The sequence below is a fragment of the Spodoptera frugiperda genome, chromosome 25 (assembly GCF_023101765.2).
Source record: "Spodoptera frugiperda isolate SF20-4 chromosome 25, AGI-APGP_CSIRO_Sfru_2.0, whole genome shotgun sequence".
Classification (NCBI taxonomy): domain Eukaryota; kingdom Metazoa; phylum Arthropoda; class Insecta; order Lepidoptera; family Noctuidae; genus Spodoptera; species Spodoptera frugiperda.
The window spans coordinates 11,166,250-11,193,614 of NC_064236.1; the positions used below are offsets into that span (position 1 = coordinate 11,166,250).

Consider the following 27,365-nt stretch of genomic DNA (forward strand, 5'->3'; position numbering starts at 1 on the left):
GTTTAGTATTATTAGTTGAAAACTAACATTATTAAAATAAAATATATTTTTTTACGTTTAATGGAAGTCAAAATGTATAAAATTACTTTTAAACTAATCATCTAGTCATATTTGTTATCCCCAATCGCTATGGACTGAGAAATTAATGAACATCTCTAATTATTAATAATTTATTTTGTACTGGCAGTTTATTAAAATTAGTTTGTTTTGTTCGTGTCACTTGTTGTGTCATTCGGTATGTTTTGCTGAAGTCAAGTTAGAAATTATCAATTCATCAGAAGTTGTCAGTCTTTCAGATCGGGCGGTTTTAGAAGTAAAAAAAAACATTTAAAAAACATAATTATTATTTATTTCAAATATTTGATAGTCTTAAGAAAATGCGGCTTATCACTTTATCTTGTTTGTTATTAATATTGTGTTACGCAGTTTATGGAGGGAAACATTTTAAACTTGGTAGAAGCAAAGGGGGTAATTTAGGAGCACCGGGAGGATATAAAGGGGAGCCACTACCTCCAGCACAATGGTTCAAGCAAAAATTGGATCATTCAAGCCCCTCTGATTTGCGAACATGGAAACAGGTAACTTAAATATAGATTTGCCATTTTTAACAAATATTTGGCTTCTGAAGACTTACTTTGTACTTGCTCATGATTATTTAATAATTTCATTGTGAATTATGATAATATATGTGACCATTGACCTTATAAGCTAGGTATAGTCCAATGATTTGATAGTAGTTATCATGTGTTTTTTTTTTAGTTACCTATTATAATTATAATAATTGTTAGTATTTATACCTACTGACAATTATATATAGATGGTATTATTAATTCATTACCTCAGCCTGTAACTGTCCTACTGCCAGGCAAAGCCCTATTCTCACACTGAGCAGCTAAATCCATTTTATTAGATTTGGCCATCGGTTTTGTGAAATAAAATGTCACTCTTGTTCACAGCGTTATTTTGTGAATGATAGTTTCTATGACTTCAATAACCAAGGTCCAGTTTTCCTGATGATTGGTGGTGAGGGGCCAGCCGATGCCAGGTGGATGGTCAAAGGGGCTTGGATTGATTATGCTAAGAAGTTTAAAGCACTGTGCATCAATCTTGAACACCGCTACTATGGAGAGAGTCATCCTACAGAGTAAGAATAGTTTACTTTAAAAATGGGACTCAATAAATGAAACATGTAACTGTAACTAATAATTATTCCATCCGTACAGAGACATCAGTGTAAAGAACTTGCAGTACCTGTCATCATACCAAGCCTTAGCAGATTTGGCTAATTTCATCAATGCTATGAATGACAAATACAAACTGCGCAGCAATGTTCGTTGGATAGCTTTTGGTGGCTCATACCCTGGCTCATTGGCAGCCTGGCTGAGACTTAAGTATCCACACCTTGTATATGCTGCTGTGTCCTCCAGTGGTCCTTTGCTGGCTAAAGTTAATTTTATGGGTATGGTTTATCCTGTATTTTTGCTGATTGTTTTATTCTATGCAAATGAAAAAAGAAACTTACTTCTAGACCCTCTTCTGTGGTTTTAGTAAATTTTCTTATTTATTTTTCTAAACATTACTTAGGTACTCCCCTGAGAAACGTTTAGTATGTATAAATTATAGTATGTATAAGCTTTGAACTAGACTGGGTTTAATAATAGTGAGAAGCCGAGTTTGCTAAATTGTTGTACAATTTCAGAATATTACGAGGTGGTTGTTGATGCTTTGCGTGAAAAAACTGGTGGTGAAGATTGTGTTGACGTTTTGAAAATGGCACACAAGCAAATTACAACACTTATGCAAACTAATCCAAGCATTGTTGAAAAAGAATTCAGGTACCAGATGTTCATATTTGAGCAAATACTGCTCACACATTTTCCACAAAAATCTATAGTGAATAATTCATTGTTCATTTATACTCTTGATCATGTGTTTCTTACAGAGTTTGCAAACCATTTGCAAATGCTTCAACAAATGATATACGGAATTTCTATAATTCCATTGCTGATGACTTTGCTGATTTGGTCCAATACAATGAAGACAATAGGATCAGTGCAGATGTTAAATACAGGAATCTTACTATCAATACGGTAAGGACACATATTAATATAATTTGTTGTTATTGTACTTAATTTATAGTATAATATAAATATAATGCACTTAATGACAATAATGTATATTTGCAGGGAAATAGTACTTCTAATTTGATGAGGAATTTGTTTATCTAAATATAAACTATTTTTAGGTGTGTAATATGTTCCTGTCTCCTGGGGCACAACCTGCATACAAGAAGCTGGCAGCTTTTAACTCTATTATCCTGGACAAAACCAATCAAACCTGTTTGGACTACAGCTATGACAATATGATAAAAGAATTAAGGGATATGACTTGGGGATCAGAAGGAGGTTTGGGTTGTTTCTAGTTCTTGTTTATATATTAGGTATAAATTCCTTAGGTAGGTTAGTATTTACTCAAGAATGAATTAATTAAGCCTTTGTTTGCAATGAAAACATGTTGGCATCGAATCTATTTCCAATCAAAAATGTTTATAGTAAAATATTGTAATTAGTTTATTGTTATTTTTATATAATAATAAATTCAAGTTTGTATCACATAATATTATATATTGTTCATTGCAGCACGACAGTGGATGTACCAAACTTGTACTGAATTCGGATTTTACCAGACATCCTCAGGGGAAATTGAAGTGTTTGGTAATAACTTCACACTTGATTTCTTTATACAGCAGTGTGAAGACATATTTGGGAAAAAGTAAGAAAATAAAAAAAAATTATGTACCCATTAAACTTAAAATCAGTTATAAACTAAAATGAATCCAGAATATGTTGGTTGTTGATGATGGTCTGATGTTATGACTTTATGAAGACAACTGGTAATATACTTTATGTTTCAGGTACAACGCTGACTTTGTGGATGCAGCAGCTGCTTGGACTAACAGCAATTATGGTGCTCTTGACATAGCCGTCTCTAGAGTGGTATTCGTTCATGGCTCTGTGGACCCTTGGCATGCTTTAGGAATCACTAAAACTCAAGACAATGATGCACCAGCCATTTACATTAAAGGTATTTTTTACTTATGTGTATTGACAATAATTTGTAACAGTTATTTATTTACAGCGGAATTCAGTACATAGTAGATAATAAAAACATATTGGAAATGTTTTGTTATCTTGCCTCAGTGTTATCTGTGTCGTGTTTGTTTGATGTTATGTGTATAACACACATAATAGACACATTAACAATATCAATCTACAAACATACCATTCTATGTTTTACATGTTTGTTGTTTAATTGCAACCTGTTACATACTTATTATTATTTGGCGGTTTTCCTTATTGTAATGTTGTTTGTGGCAGCTTTGTAATATCATTGTATGTTTCAGGTACCGCACATTGTGCTAATATGTATCCGCGAAGTGAGAATGACTCCAGCGAATTAATTGAGGCCCGGCTAGAGATTGAGCAGTACCTTGCTGGATGGGTGGGCCAGCCTTAACAAGCGTTTCTTGTTCCTAAGCTGAACAGAATATCAATACATATGTCAAACAAAGATCTGCAATCCTTAAGGAACTACTTATTATTAAAAATATTTACTGAACTTTTATTCATTTTGTCTCTATTTAGTGAAGGTTACTAAGATAATTGATATAATAATAACAAGAATCTCTTAGAATGTTTTATGCCAAATTGTTAGCTCTGTAGATAGTTAATAGAGGCTCATATTTTACAGCTATATGGTCAATAGTGTAGGCAAAGAGAGGATAAGACAAAAACTTGTGGTGCAATTATATTATTATTACGAAGGTGATTGATTGGTGATAATACTACCTAAGATTGAGAATGAATTGAAAATTAAGATTATATTTTGTAGAGTTACTATTGTGCATGCTTTGTAAGTAATAACTCCTGTTGTATCTCTAATTGTTGTTAAGACTTATTTTCCTTATTTTTTCGTTTTTAGGATAACAAGGTATTTAGTTATTTTTATAAAACCGAGATTTTAAGAAAATGTAGTAATAATTATGTTTTCCAGTATATTCAATTTTTTGCATTTATTCAACATGATGTTGAACATTTTGGTGCCAAATTATTATTATTTATAATTTATAACTCGGTGATAGCATACTACAATAGTTTATTTAGAAAGTCTATTGCTAGACATTGGTATCTTGAATCTCAACTTACTCGGGTTGATGTAAAAGTAGTAAAAGAGTATAGGTAAAATACAGCATTTATTAACAATAGAAGAACAATGATTTCATGTCTCTTAGCCTAAAGTACTGGAATAAGAAAAAGATAAACCAATAATGTCTTGTTTCCGGTACATGACTTAACTTATAGAAAACTTACATCTAAAAATTCAGCAGTATAATAAATATCATTATGTATTCGATTTTAGTCTCCATTAAATGGAATATTAGATATGTATAATATAAATTTCTTTACAATCTTTTAAATTAGTTATATATATCACAAAGAGAAATGCAATGCATTTTATAAATATCACTGAATGTCGTTATAATTTTACACAAAATATCAAGGCATCAAATTGCTTTTTATTTCATGAATGATTTCTTTGTACTTCATTCACGTTAGTCTTATTATTGTAATATAAGTCTATAATTTTTATACTGACCTTTGTAACATGTCCGTAATTGGAAATGTTTGTTTATGTTTAAACCTGTTTTATGATTGTAGTTTGTAATGAAGTTCCATATCAGTGATTTTGAAGTTATAACAATTTGTAGTAAGTACTTAATATATGAATGTTTCAAACATTAACTAGTGTTGTTTTATTTTGCGTTATGATGATGTTGACATTCTCCTTTCTTCATCTGCTTCATACAGAGGTTCTAGTGGTTTGCATTTCAACATAAGTTCCATGATACTGAAAACAAATGAACTTATTATATGCTACGTTGTTACACAAGCTACATTATTTTGTTACATATTTTATATTAAGATCTGTTATTTATATTTAAAATATATAACATTTTTGAGGATACGAACAAGTATGTAGTGGAATACATACTTCCACTTTAATCTTCTAATAGCTTTTACTTAACTAAAAAGCAAGTTAAATGAAGAACAAGAACTTAATGAAATGTACTTACAATGTTAACGAGAAAACAACAACTTGTGTTGTAATAGTGAGGTAGAATATAGAATTAACAAATTCCGTGTCTAATGTTGCTTTGTATAATTGTGAATATATAATTGACGCGAACATCGCTACTGCATTCTCCATCACTGATAGGAAAGCGTACGCCACACCTGGGGACATAAAACATTACTAAAATATTTGTATAACTATGACTTATGGTATAATAAACTACAATCCACGTGTTGCTATTGCATAGTTACTTTATCTATATATTCAAATCAATTTATATTTTTGTTGCACCGTTTGAAAACCTGGTTGTTGTAGGCAAAGCGATTAAATAGTTCCCCCGTTCACCCTGTTCCTACTCCTGCTTGTCGTGCTGGAGTCCCGGTAAGCCCGCTAGGTAGTCCGCAGCTCCGGATTAGGCATCAGCCCTACTGGGATTAAATATACACTAGGAATTTGTTTTCAGTATGGTGCCTAATACAATGGCTGAATATGACCTAGCTTATCCCTCATCTGGATGAGATGTGCATTTGTGATTGTACACTCTCATGACTTATGAAGACATCATCATCAGCAGCTGGAAAATGTTTACTGCTGAACAGAAGGTGCCTTAACCACCACGTTTGGCAGGTGACTTGGTGAATACTAAGTCACCGTAAAATTAGGGAACGTTATTGTTCGTCCCAATAGTGTCATTATTCAGTCTACAACTTGACGTTGTATAAGGGGATACCAGAGCCCAAAAAATCCGGTCCGATTAAGGTCTAGATGCCTACAAGTAGCCTAGTTTATCCATTTTTTAAAACTTTAATGTTAGAAACTATAGTAGAATGTTAAGCAAACCTCTTTCAGATGCAGGAAGTACTTTCGAAGTCATGGATCGTATAAGTGGCGCCACGCAAGGGCCGAACGCGGCGAAGGTAGCACCGAGGTACCATAGCTTATCTACCTTCGCATGGGCATAGACCAAGTGTCCGCAAATATGCGCAGATGCACCCAACATTACAATTACCTGAAACAAAAAATGCCAAAATTAATGTATTAAATAATATTTGAAGTTAGGTATGTGAATACATAGTCACTTTTATGGTGCGTATATTGGCACAGTTCTTATTATAAGGAATCTAAATAGAAGTTTCTTTTTTCAAGCTTGGTGCACGGTCGTATTTTATATTTTTACATTGCTATATTTAAGCTGTTTATAAATATTCAACTTCAATCGTTTCTTAATATCTACGTGTAAGTACAGTCGTAAGCAAAATAGATAATTAATTCTGTCATTATACATTCAGATCATCATCAGATCATAGTATATGCAGTTTTGTCCTACATACATCTATCATATCATCTACCTATATATTAATATAGCTAAGTTAAGTAGTTACGTGTGTGTGTGTATAATCGTAAAACGTGCAATCATCATTATTCATTTCACACGACTTGCAGAAATTGTAGAAACACATTACATCATTAATCATTAGATACAGACTGTGTCTCTCCAGCGCAGTACTTTCGTCATTAGAGGTATACCAAACAGCATGGCTAGCACATAGAGAGTGCTCAAATATGTTCTGAAGTTACTAAACGATGTGGTGTCCCATTGAAACACTTTTATAGTATACAAATACATCACAGACCGCTCATCTGGAACAAATAACACATCATTACCATAAATCACGTTTGATTAGAACAAACTGTTTGATATTAAGCTGAGACAAATTGTTTTATGATTCATTGTCATGAATTTTTTCGTTGCGTAATACTCTGGTATCGTATAGCTATAATAATAAGTTGGTAATAGAAAAAGATGACATGGTATGTGTAATTATCTGTACATGCAGAATAAACAAAATATTGTATAACGATATTTTTATGAACAACAAGTTTTCTATGAATCGATGGATTGTATAATAATTTGCCTCGGTTCGAGTATTAGCTGGTTATATTGAAAACTATTTTGCTAACTAATCGCTGACAAGCGAAAAGAGTTCGTGTCTTTTTTTAGACGTCGATTTCATGTTACAATGTGAATTTATAAGCAAGCGGCAGAACTCTGGGAGATTATACATATTTATGATGAACTAAGTTGACTTGTAGTTGGTAAAGAAAAACAATAGACAAGGTGAAATTAATTTCGTCTTTAGATTGTACGCTCAGTTTACTCATAGGGTCCGTCTGGTAGATTATTTTAAAATATTAGACACTTTTTTATTTTCTTACGGAAACGAATACTTCCGAAGATATTTTTAATATCACGTGACGTCATTTCTAAGTACGTTTTATTACGTGTTGTTTACGTGTCTAATTACCCGACTGCGCCAGAAGGAGGGTTATGTTTTTCGAGAGTATGTATGTATGTATGTATGTAAGTATGTATGTATGTATGTAAGTATGTATGTATGTATAATTGTTTGGCACGCCCTGCAGCCTAAACGGCTTGATGGATTTTGACTTGAGAGGTGTCGTTAGATTCGTATTTACTGTGAGAGTGACACTGGATATATCAAAATGTTTAAAAAAACAAAATGGCGGATTTTTGGCGCAAAATTCGAAAATTTCTCACTCTCTAGCCTAAACGACTCCATGGATTTTGGCTTGAGAGGTGTCGTTGGATTCGTATTTACTGTGAGAGTGACACTGGATATATCAAAATAATAAAAAAATCAAAACGGCGGATTTTTGGCGCCAAATTTGAATATTGCCCACTCTCTAGCCTGAACGACTCGATGGATTTCAGCTTGTTAGTATTTACTGTGAGAGTGACACTGGATATATCAAAATATAATATAATAAATAATAAAACTAAAAGAAAATAAAATAAAAAAAGGTAATTTAAACAACTAAAAAACCGACTGCTTAAATTTTTCTTGTATTCTTGTTTTAGGGTTTTTTAATTTTCATGTTATAAAGAAACGCAGTCGGGTTTTTTAGTTTTTTAAATTACTTTTTTATTTTTGTATTTCCATACCCCGTCATCATCCCTATTTCTATATGGGTTCCATCATAAACCTACCTCTTTGGAAAGTGTAAAATGCCATTGATATTAATAGGAACCATAGGAATAGCCTTCTATTGTTAGGTCGTCTCTGTGTGAGTATCGTGACGGTATGCACGATGTTCTTAACATCAAAGAAGTCAGTTATCGGGTTCTTGACACCAGCTTCTGCTAAGGACTTTTGTTCTGGTCTCGTCTGCCATTTCAAGAAAATAATAGTGTATAACGTGGCTAAGACCATAAGCGACGTGTTGATTGCAAACATGATGGTGAAGGATCGGTTGACCACTTTGTTCCACAGCAAATTACCTGCAAACAATAATGTTTGGAATCAGCTATCAGAAAACTTTCACTTGTTTTGTAAACTTTTCTTTTTAATCGATGTTTAGAATTTGAGTTAAGTTGGTAATGAAACGCTCAGGCCTTTTTGTAATACACCGGTGTTTTAGGAACGTCTTTACAGGATATTATGGATGAATAGCCGCTAGTTTTGTTGAGTGATTAGAAGCGTAATTACTTAGCACGACTCAGTTATCATATCATAATTAATAACCTACCTGCTCTTGGATTTTTCAATACAGAATTTTATATTTCGCCTCATACAAATATAAATGAAGAAATACGTATCGTATTATTATAATATTTTCATAGTAGGTATAAACCGGTACACGAGCATAACGGATCACCTGATGGTAAACAATCACCGCCGCCTTGGACACCCGAAACACCATAAGCGTTAAAAGTGCGTTGCCGGCGTTTTGGGCATTAGGAAAGTTGTTGGAGAATGTAGGTGTTTTATTTTTGCACTTACCTATAGCTACCCCAGTCGGCATTGTGCTCAAGTAAACTACATCTAATATGCCAACTCTTAATGTTCTGTTCTTTAATGAAGAAACATCAGCTATGTAGGCGAAGCAGCCAGCGAATATTGCTAGGTCAGCACCGGTTAGGGCACTAGGCAGTGCCGCAGTGTATATCACGTATTCCACGGGCCATGCTGAAACGTGAATGAAAGACAATTGTATTTAGTAAATATCGAGTGGAAACCAATCAGAATGAACTTAGATAGTAGAATATATGGAAATCGGTCTCTTGGTGAATTTTATTTTAGATGCCTCATTAACAAAAAACTACTTATAAGTTATAAGTATATAGAACCCTAATCATGGACGTCATTGTCTTGCAGACGAATGTTAAGTTCAGTGCAGTTTGTATACTTTTACCTTCTCTTTGGTTCGAAGGCTAGTTATATTCGACTAAATCACCAGCCTGAATATTTATTGAACTGACTAAGGGCCTAACTAACATGGCTTTAAGACTTAGCCAGTTCTAGTGAAACTTCGTATTTGGGAATCGTATAATTTTAATCACGCTATCATCCCGAGTGTATGTATAACTTAGCGTTTTGTACTCTAATACCTGTCACTTGTTGTATTAAAATCTTTAAACACTTCTGCGATATCATGATTAATGTAAGCTTCGGTGCACATGTATATATTCGAGCTATGGATGCTGCCTAGTTATTTTCTTTTGATTGACTAGGTACCTATGACTAGGTGGGATGAATTTGATTTGCGGCATGGTAGTCTAGTGATTGTAAATAGGTAGTCGCTTAGTGCTTAAGTCACGAAGCACGAAGGTGACACAGCAGAAATAACAAGTACTGCACAATAATAACGGCATTGAATCTCATAATGGAACGCGAATGCAAAAAGACGACAATATCATACAAAACCATTCACATATTACGAAGTAATTTTCCGCTTTCGTGTGTTACTACGTGTATAAAGACCTTGACTTGTCAAACAATCAGTGTGATGGACGTATCAGAGTATCTATTTGGGCATAATATGGTTCGAGTACTATGTATTTAGATACGAATGTACAAGTCATGAAGGAAATTATCTTATTGATAAAGTATTGTTATAGGTCTGAAACGTTTAACCGCAGGTCACATCTAATCAATGGATGGTGTACTTCGTTAGGTAATATTAAGATCTCATAAAAAATGAATTAAGAAGTTTACAAAATAAAACTCAATACAGTTATGCGTCTGTTTATCCCAAGATTCCCAAGAATAGTGTATAAACGTTTAATATTCGTAGAAATAAAACCACAAGCGTTCTGAAAAATATTGGTTAGGTAATCTGTCTCAATACTTAATATTTCATTGTTCTTCTGTAGGTGTTACCTTTATAACTGAGAATCAATTATGGACTCTGTTGGGCACAGCATTTATGATATGCATATTACATTATTCATAATTATATTTTCTGACGAGGAGTAGATCAGTCTTCGTCATGAGCTTTCTTTACTCGTATAAAAAATATCCCACGGAGTTGAGAAATACCTCGCGGTTTATGTTGAAATTGTAGTCGGTTGAAATACAAAACCAAAAGAAGAAACAAACATTTTGTATCGTAACAGACAGACGTTTTTATCTAGAACTGAATACTACCTTCAATAGAAATGTGTCTCGTCTTATATACAATTAGTTTTTATATTTTTACGAAGTTTACTTTTAAAGTAAAGTGATCGCGTTACATTTTGTACCCATTCTACATTATGTATTAGAGTTTCCCTCTTTTTTTCTATCATCATATTGAAGTTTTAAATTGCTGAGAAAGTAGTTATTTAAGTGCGGACGTGACTAGTCACGTAAGACTTAGGAAGATAAGATGAAAAACGAAAGATAAGATTAAGTTTATTCACTAAAGTTCTTATGAGATCAATTTCTTATACAATGCGGAAAACGGTTCAGATAAAATTGATGAGTTGATTTGAATCATTACAAACGAAACATTATAATATAGGTAATATTTAATGTATAATCCTATTAATATAATAAATGCGAAAGTTTTTCGTCTTTTGTTACTCTTTCACGTCAAAACGGCTGAAGGGATTGGGATGAAAATTTAAGAACACGGCTAGATTATGATCTAGAATAATACATAGGCTGCCGTTGGCAGAAGCTAGTGTATAATGTTTATAGGTATGAATTTGGTCCATGTGGGCCTTTGTAGAACCGATATCGTACTTCAATTATATTGTTCTATCATTCTATGATTGACCATATTGGACCTAGTAGTAAAATACCACTCCACTGGTCAATCAAATATTGAATGAAAGTCTTGCTTCAACGAATAGGCAGAAGTTTCTTTTGGATGAACTATAAATGGTTCTTTACTCACCTTTGGCGGTATTTAATGTGATCATTGCTGAGAAATATAGCTTTCCAAGAAGGCCGGCGAGGAGTATTACTTTTCTACCTCGTTTATCGCTATATGAACCTAAGAAAAAGGCAAGTAGAAGAGGCACGACGTGGCCAGCGACGCCGTTCCATTGGTGGAATGTTGATACTGTTAGCTGAAAATAGAACAAAACAAAGTTTAAAGATAAATCCTCTTTTTTGTGGAATGGCTTGCTAAAGATTCCTTAGTCTGTTATTCTAAGAACGCAGATACATAAGATATGTATAGTAGAGATGCAGCCAAAGCAAATTGCTAACCTAATCCATAAATATATTTTTTTTTTACGCTGCATAAAATACGCCTTATCTGATTTTACTTCTGAGAAATAAATAAAAGATCTTGTTGTAGGTAATAGTGTCTGCAGTGCTACAGCCTAACATTGTTCGCATACACATCAAAATCTACCTAATATTAATTTTAGTCGCTCTTCGATTTTAAGTACACACGAAACAGTGAGCAAAGTTCCGTTTTCATAAACATTTGCATCGTTATCGATTTCTTACTCAATAAGTACTTAGTTAATTTGAATTTGATTGGTTTTGACGTAGTTTTGTAGTTATCAAGAGCCTTAAATTTGTTTTCCTTTCCATCCAAATACGGTACAGTAATGTTATGAGGATTTTTTGTCTCAAGATAATTAAGGTATCTCAGTAATAGTAACACACACAAGTGGGTGCAAGTTTGTCAAGTTCAACTAAATATTGTTTATTTCTCTTATCTTATTTATTATTACAGTTTCCTACGTAATTATAATGTAGTTAGGTACTTAATTTCATAATTCAGTAATTATAGTTTGGGTAAGCATAATAATATGATTATTATCTAATAGTTCACACTGCTAGACTATGTATTTCCTCTACAGTAGTAGTAGGAGGTGGAATACGAGATGGAGATCGCAGTTTATCAGTGAGTGCTGGTTGCCTCTTACGACAGGTAATAGGGGTGGAGTGGGGGTCAAACGTGCCTATTCTACTCTTCCGCCACCACACTTAAAATGTAGCGAATTAATTTCCATAAATTATCATTGAAAGTTTATACTTTCATTGATAAGTAAGATTCAAAGCATTTGGCGCTCCGTAGTTTCTAGCTACCTACGGGGCAAGGGCGTGAGTTAGTTAATGCATATTTGTATGAACAATGACTAACCATCGTCTTCGTTGCAACCAAATAAAACCTCATTGCCATTGGTAGAACAGTAGCAATCGCTTCTGCTGTGCAAAGAGTCCAATCCGATCCTGAGATCGAGTACAACATTATGTTAATGTATATTTAGCGTGCTATTTATTAATTACCAATATTATAACACGAACACAAGACCCAAATACGAAATTAATATCGAAAACCATCAAAATATGTCTCCACATTAAATAGCAAACTAATTTCCTCAAAACTAACTAGAAGAATTAAATATATCGTCAAATCAATTAACGATAGCATTAATGCTTTGGAACATTTTATTTTACTGATAAGTCCAAATTATTTTCAATGCGAATGACATCCAGTTTGACTAGGACGCTGTTACAATAGTGGGATTAGCTGTCATTTGAAACATAACTAGTGAAACTGGACATTACATTCAACATTTTTGCGAACCTAATACATTAATTATTGTTATGTATGTTGCATCAAAAATTTACAACAACAAGAGATAGTACAATAAAGAATTTAAATGTACTATTATTGCATTAAATTTTACATGGACACAAGAAAATAAGAAAATCAACATCAACTTACCTGCACTTCTTTATTAATATCACTATAACTGCTGATGTTGTAGCATATCTCCGGGCTGTAGCCATGGTTCACCGTGCAAGCTTGGAACACATAGAATGTTTGCTCTATCACATTTGTTATCATATATGCCATCATGTAGAGAAACATTGGCGGTTCTACTGTTACATATTTGTACCATGGTTTCCTCCTGTCCACCTAAAATTAAACTGTATTAGTAATATAGAAGGTGCATTTTTATTTAAATCTACTGGGTTAGAGCTGATACATATTTATAAATATGATGATGAATATCTATAGTATGTATAATTTTGTAATGTGGATACCTTTTCAAATAGCAAGAAGTTCATCTTGTCTAATTTATATACAGCGTATTTGAGTAACAAACTATAATTGGTGTGACATTTATAATTAACAAACAATAAGATTAAAATCATTTTATCTCAAGTGGTATGATTAAATAAACAATTGAATGTTATCTTTATTGGAGTAAATATGAACGAAACTTGCAGCATAACATATGTAATCTTAATGAGATTACACATAATTATTTATTTTTAATCTAATAATTAGTTTCAGTTTACTCTTTAAAAAGACATTAATACTATGACTGTAACAATTTTGTGGCATGATAGACAAAAACATTATTACGACAAATAAATCTTTGACAGTGTTGATACTGACTATTTAGCTGAAAGGTCAAGATATGGAGATAAGTTAACAATAAATATTAGTCTCACATGGCGCACTCAAGTAAGATTTTATTTATTCACGATTGCATCAAAGAGGCCTTATCACAAAAACAGCCGTGCAAATACGGACAAAGAGAGCACTATGCATGTTCACGTGTATTGGGTTATGTGTACCAGTGTAATTAGCGTAAAAAAATGCATATAATGTGAATTACAATTACACGCAGTCGCTGAAGCTTGCAAATAAATTATAGCGCATAACATTTTCTTAAGACATAAAAGAAAGTTGTAAAGTAGTTACGAAATTATAGCTAAGAATTTTTAATTTGCTACAACGTTTCCTATTCGCAAGCATTTTATGGTTACATAATTTAGATGCTTCCTGTATTATTTATTACGCAATACAACAGTTACATTTAGAACACAAAACAAGCCAAAAAACCACATAACTTTATTGTTTACTTACCACACACATTTCGTCGTCTTTATTTATGGAAGACATATTTATTTACTTAAACTTATATTGGTTTCACACGACATAAAATTGCTTGTTTTGTTTAAATTTATTTATGTATTTATAATACAAAACTATTTAACTTTTTATTTATTTAATAACACATTTTTTACGTCGTTTTAGACACTTGCCGGTCTCCTACACGCTATCAGCGTACATTATTTTGCCGCGCCGCCAAAACAATGTGCCAACTGCCAGATGCATGGCTTCTGACAGCTGTCAGTGTCACATGTGAAGATGTTAAGGTTGCCAAGCAGAAAATAAAAATCTAAATGTAAGTTTACTGAAAATAAGAGGAGACAATAAATGTGTATACGTTTCTAAAATATTGGAATCCCATGTCTATCTGAAGGTGATAGACTCGAAAACTACTAAACTGATTTTTTACAGTTTTCAGCAATAGAAAGTGTGATTCTTGGAGGAAGGTTTAGGTACTTTATTTATATAATTAGATCAAAGGCGTTAAAATTGTGTTGCCGGCCTTTTGGGGGTTAGGAATTTAAGGGTTGTTGGGGAATCGGGTATTGGGAAGATTCGGAAGGGGGGTAATTGGGCCTCTGGTAAACACACTCACACAACGAAACATAACGCAAGCGTTGTTTCACGTCGGTTTTCTGTGAGGTCGTGGTATCACTCCGGTCGAGCCGGCCTGTTCCGTTGTATTATCACTTTTCACTATCAATGCAGTAATTAGCAACGACGATATATCAAAAATATTATTTAACATGTAATAAAATAAAAATAGTTTCTGTATTCTGTCGTTTCTGTATTCCGTGATATTTAACTCTATATCAATATGATGAATAGGTTTTGAGATATATATCGTCGTTAGAAATAAATGTCGTGGTCGCGGACGCTACGCTGGTTACGATGTGACCACAGACTACCTACAGAATCTAGTTTGTGCACGCGATGATGATGAGATCAGTGATTTCATTTCTCATTGCTAAAAGGAGAATCCTCGATATTCTATGTACCCATTTGATAGGTGCTACCCGCAACCACTCGCATTTTTGAAAACTTAGCTCGAGAATCCGTACGGAAACTCTTGGTGTAGTGACGCGCTGCTGGCAAGTGTGACGACTTGAAGAGCAAGAATCATAGCCAAATTAATTTTGTTCTAAAATTTGATACAACCGCCTTTCTGTCTTGCAGGCAAATAAGAGAGTTATAATTATTATAAAGAAAAACTATCAACTGTCAAGCAGATATGTGACAATAATCTACAATGTGTTGACTTATTTCGTTATTTATTTCAAATTCTGTTTATTATTATGGTATATAACAAAGCAACTGGTTCTTCTTCCACCTTTCTATATAGTTATGTGATTCATACATTCTAGAGTCGATAGTGGAACAGTTCTCGCATTTATTATGGTAGAAAGTGTACTGAACAGGTACTGCCTGGTATCAAAAGTATGCTGCTTCTGCGTTTCACTAAGGAATGGATGTATACTGATAGCCTTGGCAGGATTCATACCATGTGTATACCTGTTCATGGTGTATGCCTCGGGGGATTCAACGTTGTTAAATCATGGAGTGCATCCAATAGTTACTGAGATCATTCTACATATTTACGCTACACTGGGATTACTTTTATGTGGAGTGAACATCATACTCATCGTCGGTGCAATAAGGTTCAACGAAAAGTTAATAATATATTACTTAAGGTTCGCTTGTGTGTACTTCGCCTTGGATGTCTTCTGTGTAATGGTTATATGCATTTTTGCTGTGATCGGTGGTTTCTTTACTTTCGCTGGGTTATACTTACTAGTAGCTATTTGTTATTGGATTTTAATATACTTTTATGTTTTACCAGTCGTGAATGGATTTAGGAAAAAAATACACACCATTGTCATATATGTGAATTAAATTTTATTTATTACTGTAATACAAATTAGTTTCATTTAGAAGACCTGAATATTTAGGATTCACCTCTTGTACACATACGGTTTTACACCGAATGTAGGCACGGTCGTCAGTATTCTATGGACCCTTATGGAAGTTTGTAGGCACGGCGCTGCGCACCGTGTTTGCCCCTCAACGCGTCGCGTCTACGCATGGCGTTATTTTCAAGTGTTGTATGGCTTTGTCTATGGGAGTCCGTATCTATGGGAGTGTGTCGACAGTGTGCGGCTCTCCATGCAAGGATTCATGACATTACGCTGATTCCCGATTTTGTTATAAAATTAGCATAAACCAAGTTTTATTAATTACATTGACTCAGGAGGGGCTTGTAATATGGGATAAGACGGGCGGCTTAAATGTGATTTTTGGAAAGATACCTAAATTTAATTATTTACAGCCTACATTTGAAGACTCAAGTGGTGATGAAAAGAAGTCGGTTAGGTAAAACATAGCTCGTCCTGCTCAAGGCACAACTCTAGATAAAACTACAGAGTCGTACAATGTCAGATGTCTCGCCCGGTGGCTCTACCGTGTCATCTACAAGTCTCTCGTTTTTTCAACCGTCCGGCTAAGGGTCATGGTATGCATAAATGGCGTAAAAGCGCGCAGCACGGCGTTTTTAGCTTTCAAAACAATACGAAAATATGTGCGTTATCAGCGCGCGATATTTTTTGTATTGCTATTATGAAATATATCATACGACATAAGATTTAATGTTCAAATTGAAAGTTAATTTCTAGATTGTAGCAGTGCCGTTAATGTGTATATGTTCTTAACTCGCCGTACGTGTACAAGAGGTCTTACAGATGTTGACAATAACGGAATATCGAAATGTATAGAAGAAGTGACATAGAGAAAAAAGAAACAGAAAGCTTGCGTTGCTCATCCTTTTTTGTAATTAACAAATAAAATAAATCACCCCATTTAAGATTTTGCTATTCATTTTGCTCGCATAACATTTCTTACTTCCTATTAGTCCGTCTATAGTGGTGGTCATGAATAGTTTGAGCAATAATTATTTTTAATACACTTACCACGAAAACTGACAAAACCATAATATTAATAACTTAACTCTGCAATACGTTGTATAGGATTACTTATTACGACTAGAGTGGGAAAGTTTTCTGGAGAGATTTTACATACAACCAATTTTGCTGTCCCTAACCGAACTATTCAGTTGATTTTGAAAATATTACTTACTGAGTAAGTATTTGTTTGTTCCTCCAACAGGCCCGTGTTGCAACCTCACAGGACATGCAGTAACTATAATATTAGTATTTACATGTAGACTGGGTGATAATGTACTTTAGGTTACTTTTATTCCTTGCACCGCGATCAAGCGGGGAAATGGGTAACAACTAGATAAGTAGGTAGTTTAGTTGTGCTACATTATTATAGGTAGTTTTATATTGTATAGCGAGCGATGGGCTATTTTCTATTGACTAGAATACCAATGATTACGTTTTTATTATGAATTACCTAAATATTTACAATAATTTACGTCCATAGTTTACATTATTAAGATTACAATTCAATAAATAATTACTTACTTAAATTACTGACTAGTATTATGAGAACGCTATCTTAAATGGACGTATACCTTGGTACTTACTTACCTTGAATCTTATTAACGGGATTTACTCTTAGGCTTACGACATAGCTATGTACAATTGTAATTATCCATTCTTTTGTATAGTATAGGAGGCAAAAGATCATACGGGTCGCCTGATGAGCTGAAGGTTAGTGATAACCTCATAACACCAGAAGAGTTGCAGATGCGTTGCCGGCCTTTTAATAGGTAGATGGAACACTCTTTTTGCTGACGCACACAACAAGTAGGTAATACATTCACACATGTTTTAGTTAATTACATTTTAGTGTGTGTTTTGGTCCGTATAGTAAATTGATGCTTAAGTTACATACATATATGGCTCACATTGAAGTGTACATAAGTATTCGCGATAGAACGGAGTACATGTCGTCTAAGGAAGTAGTGGTAGGGAAGAGTAAATGCTCTAGTGTTTCTTTATTCGCTGTACAACATATGCTGGGTAGCAACAGCATAACTTTTCCGAAACGTGTCGAGTCCTTGGCTGCACAATGCTTCTGTAACAACATCAAGAACTGATCCTGCAGCATCTCTATGTGAGCTGATGGAGTTTCCGTAGAGTCTGTGACAATTGATAAAAGTTTGTGTTATAAATCATGATACATACTATTATTATTGATGATAGTGAACTATCGATCTTTATGTTCATTTCTGTTCCTATCGTCACGTCTAGTAGGTACAGCTTGGAACAAGTGATAGACGTGACGGTATACCCCTTCAAGAAATAGACATTACGCTTCTAGTCTAAACTTATGTATGTAAGAATACAGTTGTGAACTTGAATGCAACGGACTAGTGGCAAATTTTATAATGATTTAATGGTGCTAAATCATATTCTTTCATCTGTAGTCTACTTATGATGCTTTTCCTCTATTCACCCCGTTTACCCCTTTCTACCATTTTAACAGCGTTTTCCATCTTTTACAAAATCCATTGGCTTTCTTTTTGGCAGAAGCTGGTGATCCTTTTTCTATGAAATTACTGAAAAACAACTATGCCGTAATAAGGCCTACACGTTTTTTTTGTAGGCTTTATTAGGGCATGGCACATAGGTAAAGAAAACAACGATTATATGAAATACACCGATATTATAGCTATTTCACTAATGTGAGGAGATGGCTAAATGTATAATTGTCATATAGACAAAACACGGCACGTCGTATACTGATAAATATAAAAATACTAACAGTTTACGCTACTCGAATTTTATAAAAACTAAAGTGCGCTCCACGTCGTGATTGTTTTCGTCTGTAGGTTCCAACATAATCGCGGCACGGGTTGCTTGCTGTGCTCAAATTAGTTAAGTAATGTGCATGCACACTTCTACAAACTTTGGCGACCATTTGACATCGGGAAGAGGGAAATTTTCAAAATAGGCTTTATTGGGGCATAGGCCTTATGCTACGTTGCTGTGCATGCGTTTGTACACATAGCTTAACACTGTGGAAACTCAGCTAAGCTATGTTTTTTATATGAAAAGATGCGTGCTATGAATGGCTTCCCTACTATCGATACATCGCATACTCGAGCTGCGTATCTTCCTCGCACAGCTCCATATAAGTATAGTATATGTGGAAACGGTCACATAATTTCACAGCTTAGCTGTTACATCTTCATAGCTACATATCTGCATCTCTGGTGGGAATGCGCCCTTATAAATATCTACTTAAATTAACGCACGAATGACATCGTGCGTGTTTGTTCATGTTGATAACATAAACTACGAAGGTGATAAATTCCTTACCTGTGCGAAACAACAAGGTGGATTTCAGCCAGTCATATTCAGATCTATCTAGCCGGCACTGAGATAATCTCTTCAACAGATATGTTAACTTTTTGAGCTCCTCTTTGATCTGAGGCCACTTTAACGCAATGGTGGAGACATCGTAATCTGAAAATAGGCACGTTTATGTATTTTCTTACAAAAATAACTACTAGTAGTATGTACACAGTATTTTTAACACATTACCTTCTTCGAAGTAAAAAGAATATTCCGCTGCTGTAAGAATAAATAGTTCCTTCCATTTACTACGTAATAGACTTATTTGTTCCGAGGGTTTCATATGAACGAATGTGCCAACTCCGTGTAGCCATTTTACCGAAGTCACTAAGACCTTCGCAGCCGGGGTGTAGACTTCTTCGTCAAGTTTCCAAGTATCAAAACAATACTTTTTTAATTTTGTTGTCATCTCTGAGATGCCATCTAAGCTTGCCTTGTGGCTATCTACAACATGCATTGCTTTGTGGCGGTCATTCAGGTAATCGACGAATGTGTACGGCTTATAGTCTACACTTTGAGTACGTTTTTCTGATATTTTTGATACAATGTGCACTGGTGGCTCAAAGTTTGTAGGAGAATGTAGTGTGGCTTTTCTTGTATCTATGAATAAATAACATTATCGCATATTTCATTTATGTAGATAAAATGATTACATTTCTGAACCGAAAGTGAAACAAAAGTCAATGGGATAACTTTGCTGTCGCTTAGGTACAAGTAAATAGCGCCAGGCAATTTAGTGGATAGTCGCAGCGCTTCACAAAGGTACATAGCATATACGGTACTTATTCATTTGCGTTAACAATCAACAGAACCCACCTTCTTTCACAATCGTTTCCACTTGGCATTCAGATTTGCAAGCTTCCTCAGAACTAGATACTTCGTCCTCTTTAATTTTTTCAGAGAGTTGTGAATCTGGTTGTTCTGTAGAGTTAAAATATGATTTTACCAAACTATAATAAACTTATTAGTTCTGTTGGATGTTAGTGAAGAGATTACTTACTTTCCAAAGTATTTGTGGAAGCAGATGATGTAACGACTGGCGGATACAGAATATTAGTCGGGATATAAGCGGGGTGTGGAACTGGATAGTGAAGTGACGCTGAAAACAATGGAATCTTAAATGGATTGAGCGGACTGAGCGCACTGACATGGGTGTTGAGAAGTGGGCTTATTTGAGGAGCGTCGGCCGACATTGCGTCCGGAAGTCTCGATGGGGGGAAGTCTTGAAACGAAGATCTGTCCAGAAAGGAATTGTGTATGGTTGCGTCGGGGAGGGCGGACACTAAGCCGTTATATGTGTGAAGAGGTGGGAACGTGGACAGGGTCAGGGGGGTGGGACTCGGCATGAAAGGTTGCTGTCGCGTGAAGTTGTACCCGAGCTTCTGTAGCGCCATGTGGTGTTGGGCGGCTACCGACGGACGAGGGGCGCGCTCGTGTTGTACCGCTGTAAACACGACAAAATCCATTTCTTATTTACATATGCCCAATACAAAGATGTAATATTCATTCTAATAATTCTGTTCTTAGATGTTCTGCTGAACATTCCATTTATTGTAAAAGTAACTTTTAATTGAAATTAATTTTATGGATGAAATCGCTTGTTATCTGTAAAACCTACTGTTCGATTCGTGCCTGTTTACTATGAAAGACTTAAGTCTTAATTTCTTGGTGTTTAATCTTTGCATTAGAATTTTCATCTTTTTCAACTTTATTTTTACATTTAAATATCGAAAAAAAAAAAAAATGTGTATCTCACTCAACCCAACCAAAAACACAATTATCAAACATTTTCCACCTACTAACTGATTCATAAGTGTCGGTAAGCAAACTAAGCAATCATAATGCATAAACATCGGAAATCTGATGACTAGAATAATAAGTGCTGAGCAAACAACTTTGTTAAGGGGTGAGAGTGAAGACGGCACGGTCGCTGACGGTGACGCTCGTCACCACTCGCTGGCAATCAGTGGTGGCGCGGCTTGCACTCCATTCCGTGTGTAAATAAATATCTGTGTGAACCACGGCTGCTGTTGACAACTTGCCATCATGATACATTGTTTACTTTTCGATGCAATCTTGTTTAAAAACCATTTAATGTGTCTCGTTCCTTCTACATTTAATTTATGTTGAATATGAAAATTCAATATAGTTCGCTCATGGGAATAGGATGAGGCTTTTGTTTAGTATTAACTAAATTAGTATTAAGTACTTTGTAACTATGTATTAGATGACACGGATACCGTATTTCTGTAGAGTGGTAATAAACTTATGTTAACCAAAAAGCTAGAGAGCCTTAACTTGTAATTTTGTTTACTTGCTCTTTGAAATTAATAATTTACATAATTGGATGGATAGGTAGCACCTATAAACTATAAATTCGCCATTATATAATAAAAAACTATATCACTCTTCTATTACTTATTTTTTTATTATAAAAAATATAAGTGCGTCGCGTACCTCACTAACGCAACACAGACGGCCACGAACGTCGGCCGGCGGCAGCGTCGCACGTAATTTATGTAAAATTAAAACCAATATTTTCAGCGAAACTAAGCATTGAGTCAAGATCTGGAGTCCTGTGTTTCAGTAAAAGATACATAAAAGTAACCGTATTCATATCAGATCTCCTTATTTCATCGAAAGTTGAAAATATCTAGGCACGAGTTAGTGGTGACTGTGTGTGGAATGTGAAAACGAAAAACAAATATTATAATTCTTGCTAGTAGACGCGAACTAGGTACATAATGCCGTGTCATTACGGCGTTCATTGTATGATTCTGTTGATGTTTGACTTGGTGAGAGCGTGAACCTGTACACTGACATGAAAGGGAAGATGAAAGCTCGGCGCTCCCGGCCCCTGCGTTTTTTCTCACTCACCACTTACCAACACTTGTCTACCGCAAATACTTGAAATGTTTCCTAATGGAAAAGACATGCTGCGAAGGAGCCACCCTGGATAAATACTTTATTGAGACAAGTGCTCGACCGTGTTCACTATTGATTACTATTGAATATCGCTACATTTCTGCTATATTCTAAGAAATCATTTTGAATTGCAATAATAAAAGTAATCGTGTTATTTAAGATTGTAGATATATCAGTGTAGTCAAATTTTTGCCATGCTAGTAATAAGTACTTACAACAATGTGAGAGCATCAAACACACAGGTACTGTGTGTTCTCTTCTTTTTATTATCATTTTTTATGTACCCCATAATAGGATTTTCTTCTGTATCGTGGATGCGTTTACAAACAAATTTATATAAACATCACACACAGAACCGAAACAACAATTTGTAGAACACACAAAGAGTAGATCTGCACTGAAATATTAATGCCCAGCCATTGCCGCGAATAGTCTGAGCTGCATATAAGGCTAATAAACTTAGCCGGAAGTATAGCCTACGGCTGCTGCGACAACAGCTACAATTACACCTACAGCTGCAATAACAGCTATGGTTTCAACTGTGAATACGGATACATCTACGGCTATGGGTATAACTTTAGGTACGGCTACGGCTACGCTTACTGCTACGGCTACGGCGACGGCTACGCTTACTGCTACGGCTACGGTTACGCTTACTGCTACGGCTACGGCGACGGCTACGCTTACTGCTACGGCTACGGCTACGCATACTGCTACGGCTACGGCTACGCTTACTGCTACGCCTACGTCGACGCCAACTGCTATACATACGGTTACAGCTACGACTACGACTATTTTTACTGCTACGGCTACTCCTACCGCTACACCTACGGCTAGGGTTACGACTATCACTACGCCTACATCTACTCTTACGCGTGCGGCTACGACTACGCCTACATCTACGGCGACGCCTACTACTACATCTATGGCTACGGCTACGGCGACTGGCTACGACTACGACACAACATAATGTGTTTCCTATAATGATTTGTAAATTCAGCTTCCGATCTGGACCAACGAGTCACCAACATGCCATGGAAAACATCTTAGCAAAAGTATAAATATAAATCACTTACCATCTTTCTTCATATTGACGCGTAAGCACTTGGAAAATCGACACGCCTGGCATTGGTTACGCCTCGTCACATCCACTACGCACCGTCCATTTTCTTTACACACGTAGTCCAAATTACTGGGTACAAAGTAAATGACACGTTACACTACAAACTGTTGTGAATGGCCAGTCCATTGTGCAAGAACTACCATTTCATGTAAAGCTTTCACCTTTGAAACGTATACAAACAATAAATCTATTAAAATAGGTGTTAGGTTAGTTATTGATAGTATTATTAATATGTAGTTTATGTTATTGATATCGTTTTTATGCCGTTGCATATTGATTTGTTACTTTATTGTTGATAAGCATCTACCGTTTCTTGGTGTCGAACCCAAATGGCGATTAAAATAATAACATGAGAACTTTCTTAACTTATTGAGTTTAAATTAAATATTATATATTAAAAGATTATCCATATTCCATTTATAAAATGGAAGAAAACATAATAGCTCGTTAATATCTCCTGATCCCATGACCCTGAACACCATTTCGAGGGTTCTTATATGTAATGTGACGATTTGAGATGTAATTAATTATTTTTTGTAAATAACCTTATACAACAGCGAATATACACGTCAAAATTAAAAAAAAAACACACTCGTCTTCGGGTAGTCAACCGAATCAGAACCGTGCGAGTTTATTTCGTAGTGATATTTTAAGAAAAGAACCACAACAGTTTGATCAGTTTTGACGACAGCTCGCATGTGTGTTGCTGACTGATCTGACAAATACCAACCAAAAGAAAATTTGGGTAGGTTGCACAAATATACTCAAACTGTCAGGACCTAAACATAATGGCAGCCACACACGATACAGAATACTTGCGCAAGTATTCTGTATCGTGTGTTGGAAGATAATTGTGCAAGTTATTCACTTGTACAAGTTCTTTAAAAAGTTCAAAATTTGAATTACCAACTTGTGCAAATTTGCGTTTGTGCAAGTTTACATGAACGTGTGTGGGAGCGCGCGCAAGTTTCAGACTTTTCTTGCCACCGTACGCACGCACGTCGTTTTGGCGCCAAAATGAACAAGACTTCTGAGCGACATGGAGTTCGTGATATTATGGAAGAATTTATAAATATTTATAGAAATAAGCCATGTCTTTGGCAAATAAAAAGTAAAAACTACCATCACAGGGACAAAAAAATGCTGCTTATAATAAATTAACTGAACAATACCGAAAATTAAAACCTTTTCTTTTTATTAACCAGTCTTTAGTCTATACTTTTCGATTTCTCTTGTGAGTTTTCAATTTTTTCGTAGCTAAAATAAAGGCAACTAATGCTACTGCATCATCCATAGCACAAAATAACGCAATCAGGTAGCTCACTCTCAAGAATAATGATATTGTTTTAAATGGAGCAGGTACGCACGCTTGTACGAATATCAGTGAAATGATATTTGTGCAAGCATGCTTGAGCCATCTGTGGTCGGCTCCGAAATACGTGAATTTGTACAAGTCCAAGCTTGCGCAATTATACTGTATCGTGTGTGGCTGCCATAAGCAAATTAGCAAGGCAGTCTCACACGGCCCATACACTAGCAATTGTATAAAAAATAATTTCATTTTGACCAAAATACTTTGCCTAATTCAGGTATCCATATCGATAACTTTATGGACATGTTTACTCGGCCTTTACTGAACCTTTTGACAAACAACTCATAATTATATAGAACCAACAACATAATACAGAGGTAATCAAAAATGGGAACATAGTAATTATAGTTACCGTCTAATACTCCTTTTGAAGAACCCTCTGCAGCCATCACATGACGCGACGCCGTAGTGTTTTCCCGAAGCTTTGTCGCCACAAACTCGACACAAAGTCTCCGGCTTAGCCTCCATACTCCTGGGTAACTAAATATAAACATAAGATTTGTTCATAAACTACTTGAAGGCGATTCTATTGACAAATTCAAACATCTTTGTTCTCTGATAATTTCGAATACAATCAATGATTTTGTGCCAGAAAATCTAGTAGAGCACCCATACACCCGTAGTAGAAAGGACAAATTGAGGATTTCACTTGATTAGGGTGACATTCAGCAATACAATGTGGAGTAAGTGAATCGAGTGGTTTTGAGTATGAACGGGAGATTTTAGTTTTTTTTTATACGTTTACCCACTCTAGGTTGTTCTCCTGTGTCGTGGATGCGTTTACAAACATACAATTTCACATGCACATGACACCCAGACTCGAAACAACAATTTGTGGATCACACAAACAGTTGCTCAGTGCGGGAATCAGGGCCACTACAAGTTGCACTGCAACCAGTTGCCCAGCCACCGCGGCAAACGTGCAGTCATATAGTTATGTTGATATATAATTAATCGTTCTTGCTTCTTTATTCATTACGAGAATCCATACCTCATTGTAGTTATGCTAATTACCTAAACTCAAACTCAAACTCAAAATATTGATTTGCACGTTAAGGTAGGTATTACAGGTCTTAATTTAAATGTAATAATTATAACTAGTGGTCGCCTAGTGGTTGAAATTCAACCATATACGATTTAATTTACAATACTTACCACTTAACATACGTTCAAGGATAATTTTTATTTAACTCAAACTCAAACAAACTCTTTTATAAAACTCTATTCATATGAGACGTCAATATCATCGCAATGTCTATCGATTTTGACGTTTTGTCAAATACGATCAGATACTATGCATGTGTGTGTGATGTTTTATTTATTAATTTAATGTACTTTATAAGCATTATTTTTGAAAAATATTAGCGTCCTGCACTTCTCCTACACATAAACTATAAGTGTACCAAATTTTATGCTCCTACGTCCGCGCAATTTTCGTAAAAAGCGGTCCAAAGTTTTTGCATCACGTATTAATATATAGATTAGATGACTGATAAATAGAAGGTGTATTACCTTATACTTATGTCAATAGGTCAGCTTTGACTGGCCTTTCCTAAATAGATTGGAGTTGACAATAAGTCAAAGGAAAAGAAGGAGAGAAGTGGAAACTATTTTCTTCTCATCCAATTTTTTTTCTGGTTTAATTGGAATATTCAAACTCAAACTCAAATTCAAATCATTTATTGCATTCATGTGAACATTAAGATGATACATAATTAGGAGCATTTGTCTCAACATGAAACCCGGTTAGGGTACGGCAACATACATTTCGACACATTTAGTATCCTATATATTTCCTGTATATGTAGGTAGGTCAATTGTCTGACACTTTTTGATCCATCATTTAATAGAATACTGGTACCCTTAAAATACTGTTAAGTACATCTTAGTGTATGGCCAAGAAAGTGACTTAAGTTACTGTTAGTGTTAGCTAACCTCCCTGCACTATAATACTGAAATCGAAACTTCTTTCATATGATTCACATACGACCACGTCTTCATTTCATAAATATGAAACTAGGGCATGGTCATAGCTTTACATGCAAGTACGAATGTAGGTTACCAATTACCTAGACCAAATGTTCGCGTCACCGGGCCTAACAATGCTAGGCATAAATATTTTCGACATTAATTTTAACATCTACTAAATACTAAACAAGTTAGGAGTAACCCTACATATTGAATGAAAATCATTGCAAAATTTGCATCTCAGTGCCCATGACAATGATATCGGCACGAGTCCAATCAATAGACTACGAAAATGACTTACAAAACTTTATGTAAAATATTGTTAAAAATATCAACGGTTTCTCCATAAAATATGCGGGATGTATAT

The 27,365-nt window shown here is 35.0% G+C and overlaps 4 protein-coding genes across 5 annotated transcripts; 2 read left to right on the forward strand and 2 right to left on the reverse strand.

The window, feature by feature from the left end:
- The first annotated feature begins 204 nt into the window (after positions 1-204).
- Positions 205-4,802, forward strand: LOC118262825 (putative serine protease K12H4.7). The gene is made up of 9 exons (XM_035574445.2): positions 205-578; positions 957-1,144; positions 1,224-1,459; positions 1,700-1,835; positions 1,943-2,090; positions 2,246-2,405; positions 2,640-2,772; positions 2,915-3,084; positions 3,404-4,802. The coding sequence occupies exons 1-9, from the start codon at positions 378-380 to the stop codon at positions 3,514-3,516; spliced, it is 1,485 nt and encodes a 494-aa protein (XP_035430338.2). The 5' UTR covers positions 205-377; the 3' UTR covers positions 3,517-4,802.
- Positions 4,238-14,522, reverse strand: LOC118262804 (proton-coupled folate transporter). Of its 2 annotated transcripts, none has more exons than XM_035574426.2 (9): positions 14,266-14,522; positions 13,111-13,305; positions 11,317-11,491; positions 8,937-9,122; positions 8,144-8,434; positions 6,620-6,774; positions 5,974-6,142; positions 5,135-5,294; positions 4,238-4,908 (listed from the first exon to the last, which is right to left on the reverse strand). In XM_035574426.2, the coding sequence occupies exons 1-9, from the start codon at positions 14,299-14,301 to the stop codon at positions 4,824-4,826; spliced, it is 1,452 nt and encodes a 483-aa protein (XP_035430319.1). In that variant the 5' UTR covers positions 14,302-14,522; the 3' UTR covers positions 4,238-4,823. The 2 variants fall into 2 exon arrangements, with proteins under 2 accessions (XP_035430319.1, XP_035430310.1); XM_035574417.2 differs by lacking the exon at positions 14,266-14,522 and adding an exon at positions 13,434-13,583.
- Positions 14,523-15,481: 959 nt separating this feature from the next.
- LOC126912422 (uncharacterized) lies at positions 15,482-16,206 on the forward strand. The gene has a single exon (XM_050704425.1). It carries the CDS (start codon positions 15,688-15,690, stop codon positions 16,183-16,185), a length of 498 nt encoding a protein of 165 aa, XP_050560382.1. The 5' UTR covers positions 15,482-15,687; the 3' UTR covers positions 16,186-16,206.
- A 1,781-nt stretch (positions 16,207-17,987) lies between these two features.
- On the reverse strand, positions 17,988-25,589 carry LOC118262781 (nuclear receptor subfamily 2 group E member 1). The gene is made up of 7 exons (XM_035574384.2): positions 25,383-25,589; positions 23,612-23,727; positions 20,611-21,054; positions 20,427-20,531; positions 19,800-20,210; positions 19,575-19,721; positions 17,988-18,392 (listed from the first exon to the last, which is right to left on the reverse strand). The coding sequence occupies exons 1-7, from the start codon at positions 25,496-25,498 to the stop codon at positions 18,154-18,156; spliced, it is 1,578 nt and encodes a 525-aa protein (XP_035430277.2). The 5' UTR covers positions 25,499-25,589; the 3' UTR covers positions 17,988-18,153.
- Positions 25,590-27,365: the final 1,776 nt, after the last annotated feature.

Excerpts from the sequence above, each read along its gene's own strand:
- LOC118262825 (XM_035574445.2), top strand. The coding sequence starts at position 378 with ATGCGGCTTATCACTTTATCTTGTTTGTTATTAATATTGTGTTACGCA. Across the intron at positions 1,460-1,699 it reads GGCTAAAGTTAATTTTATGG|AATATTACGAGGTGGTTGTT; the intron begins GTATGGTTTATC and ends GTACAATTTCAG. Across the intron at positions 3,085-3,403 it reads ACCAGCCATTTACATTAAAG|GTACCGCACATTGTGCTAAT; the intron begins GTATTTTTTACT and ends TGTATGTTTCAG.
- LOC118262804 (XM_035574417.2), bottom strand. The coding sequence starts at position 13,544 with ATGATTTTAATCTTATTGTTTGTTAATTATAAATGTCACACCAATTAT. Across the intron at positions 13,306-13,433 it reads ACTTCTTGCTATTTGAAAAG|GTGGACAGGAGGAAACCATG; the intron begins GTATCCACATTA and ends GTTTAATTTTAG. Across the intron at positions 6,775-8,143 it reads ATTTTACACTTTCCAAAGAG|ATGAGCGGTCTGTGATGTAT; the intron begins GTAGGTTTATGA and ends TATTTGTTCCAG.
- LOC126912422 (XM_050704425.1), top strand. The coding sequence starts at position 15,688 with ATGGTAGAAAGTGTACTGAACAGGTACTGCCTGGTATCAAAAGTATGC.
- LOC118262781 (XM_035574384.2), bottom strand. The coding sequence starts at position 25,498 with ATGGAGGCTAAGCCGGAGACTTTGTGTCGAGTTTGTGGCGACAAAGCT. Across the intron at positions 23,728-25,382 it reads TTCAAAAGGAGTATTAGACG|TAATTTGGACTACGTGTGTA; the intron begins GTAACTATAATT and ends CTTTGTACCCAG. Across the intron at positions 18,393-19,574 it reads CACCTTGTTGTTTCGCACAG|ACTCTACGGAAACTCCATCA; the intron begins GTAAGGAATTTA and ends CAATTGTCACAG.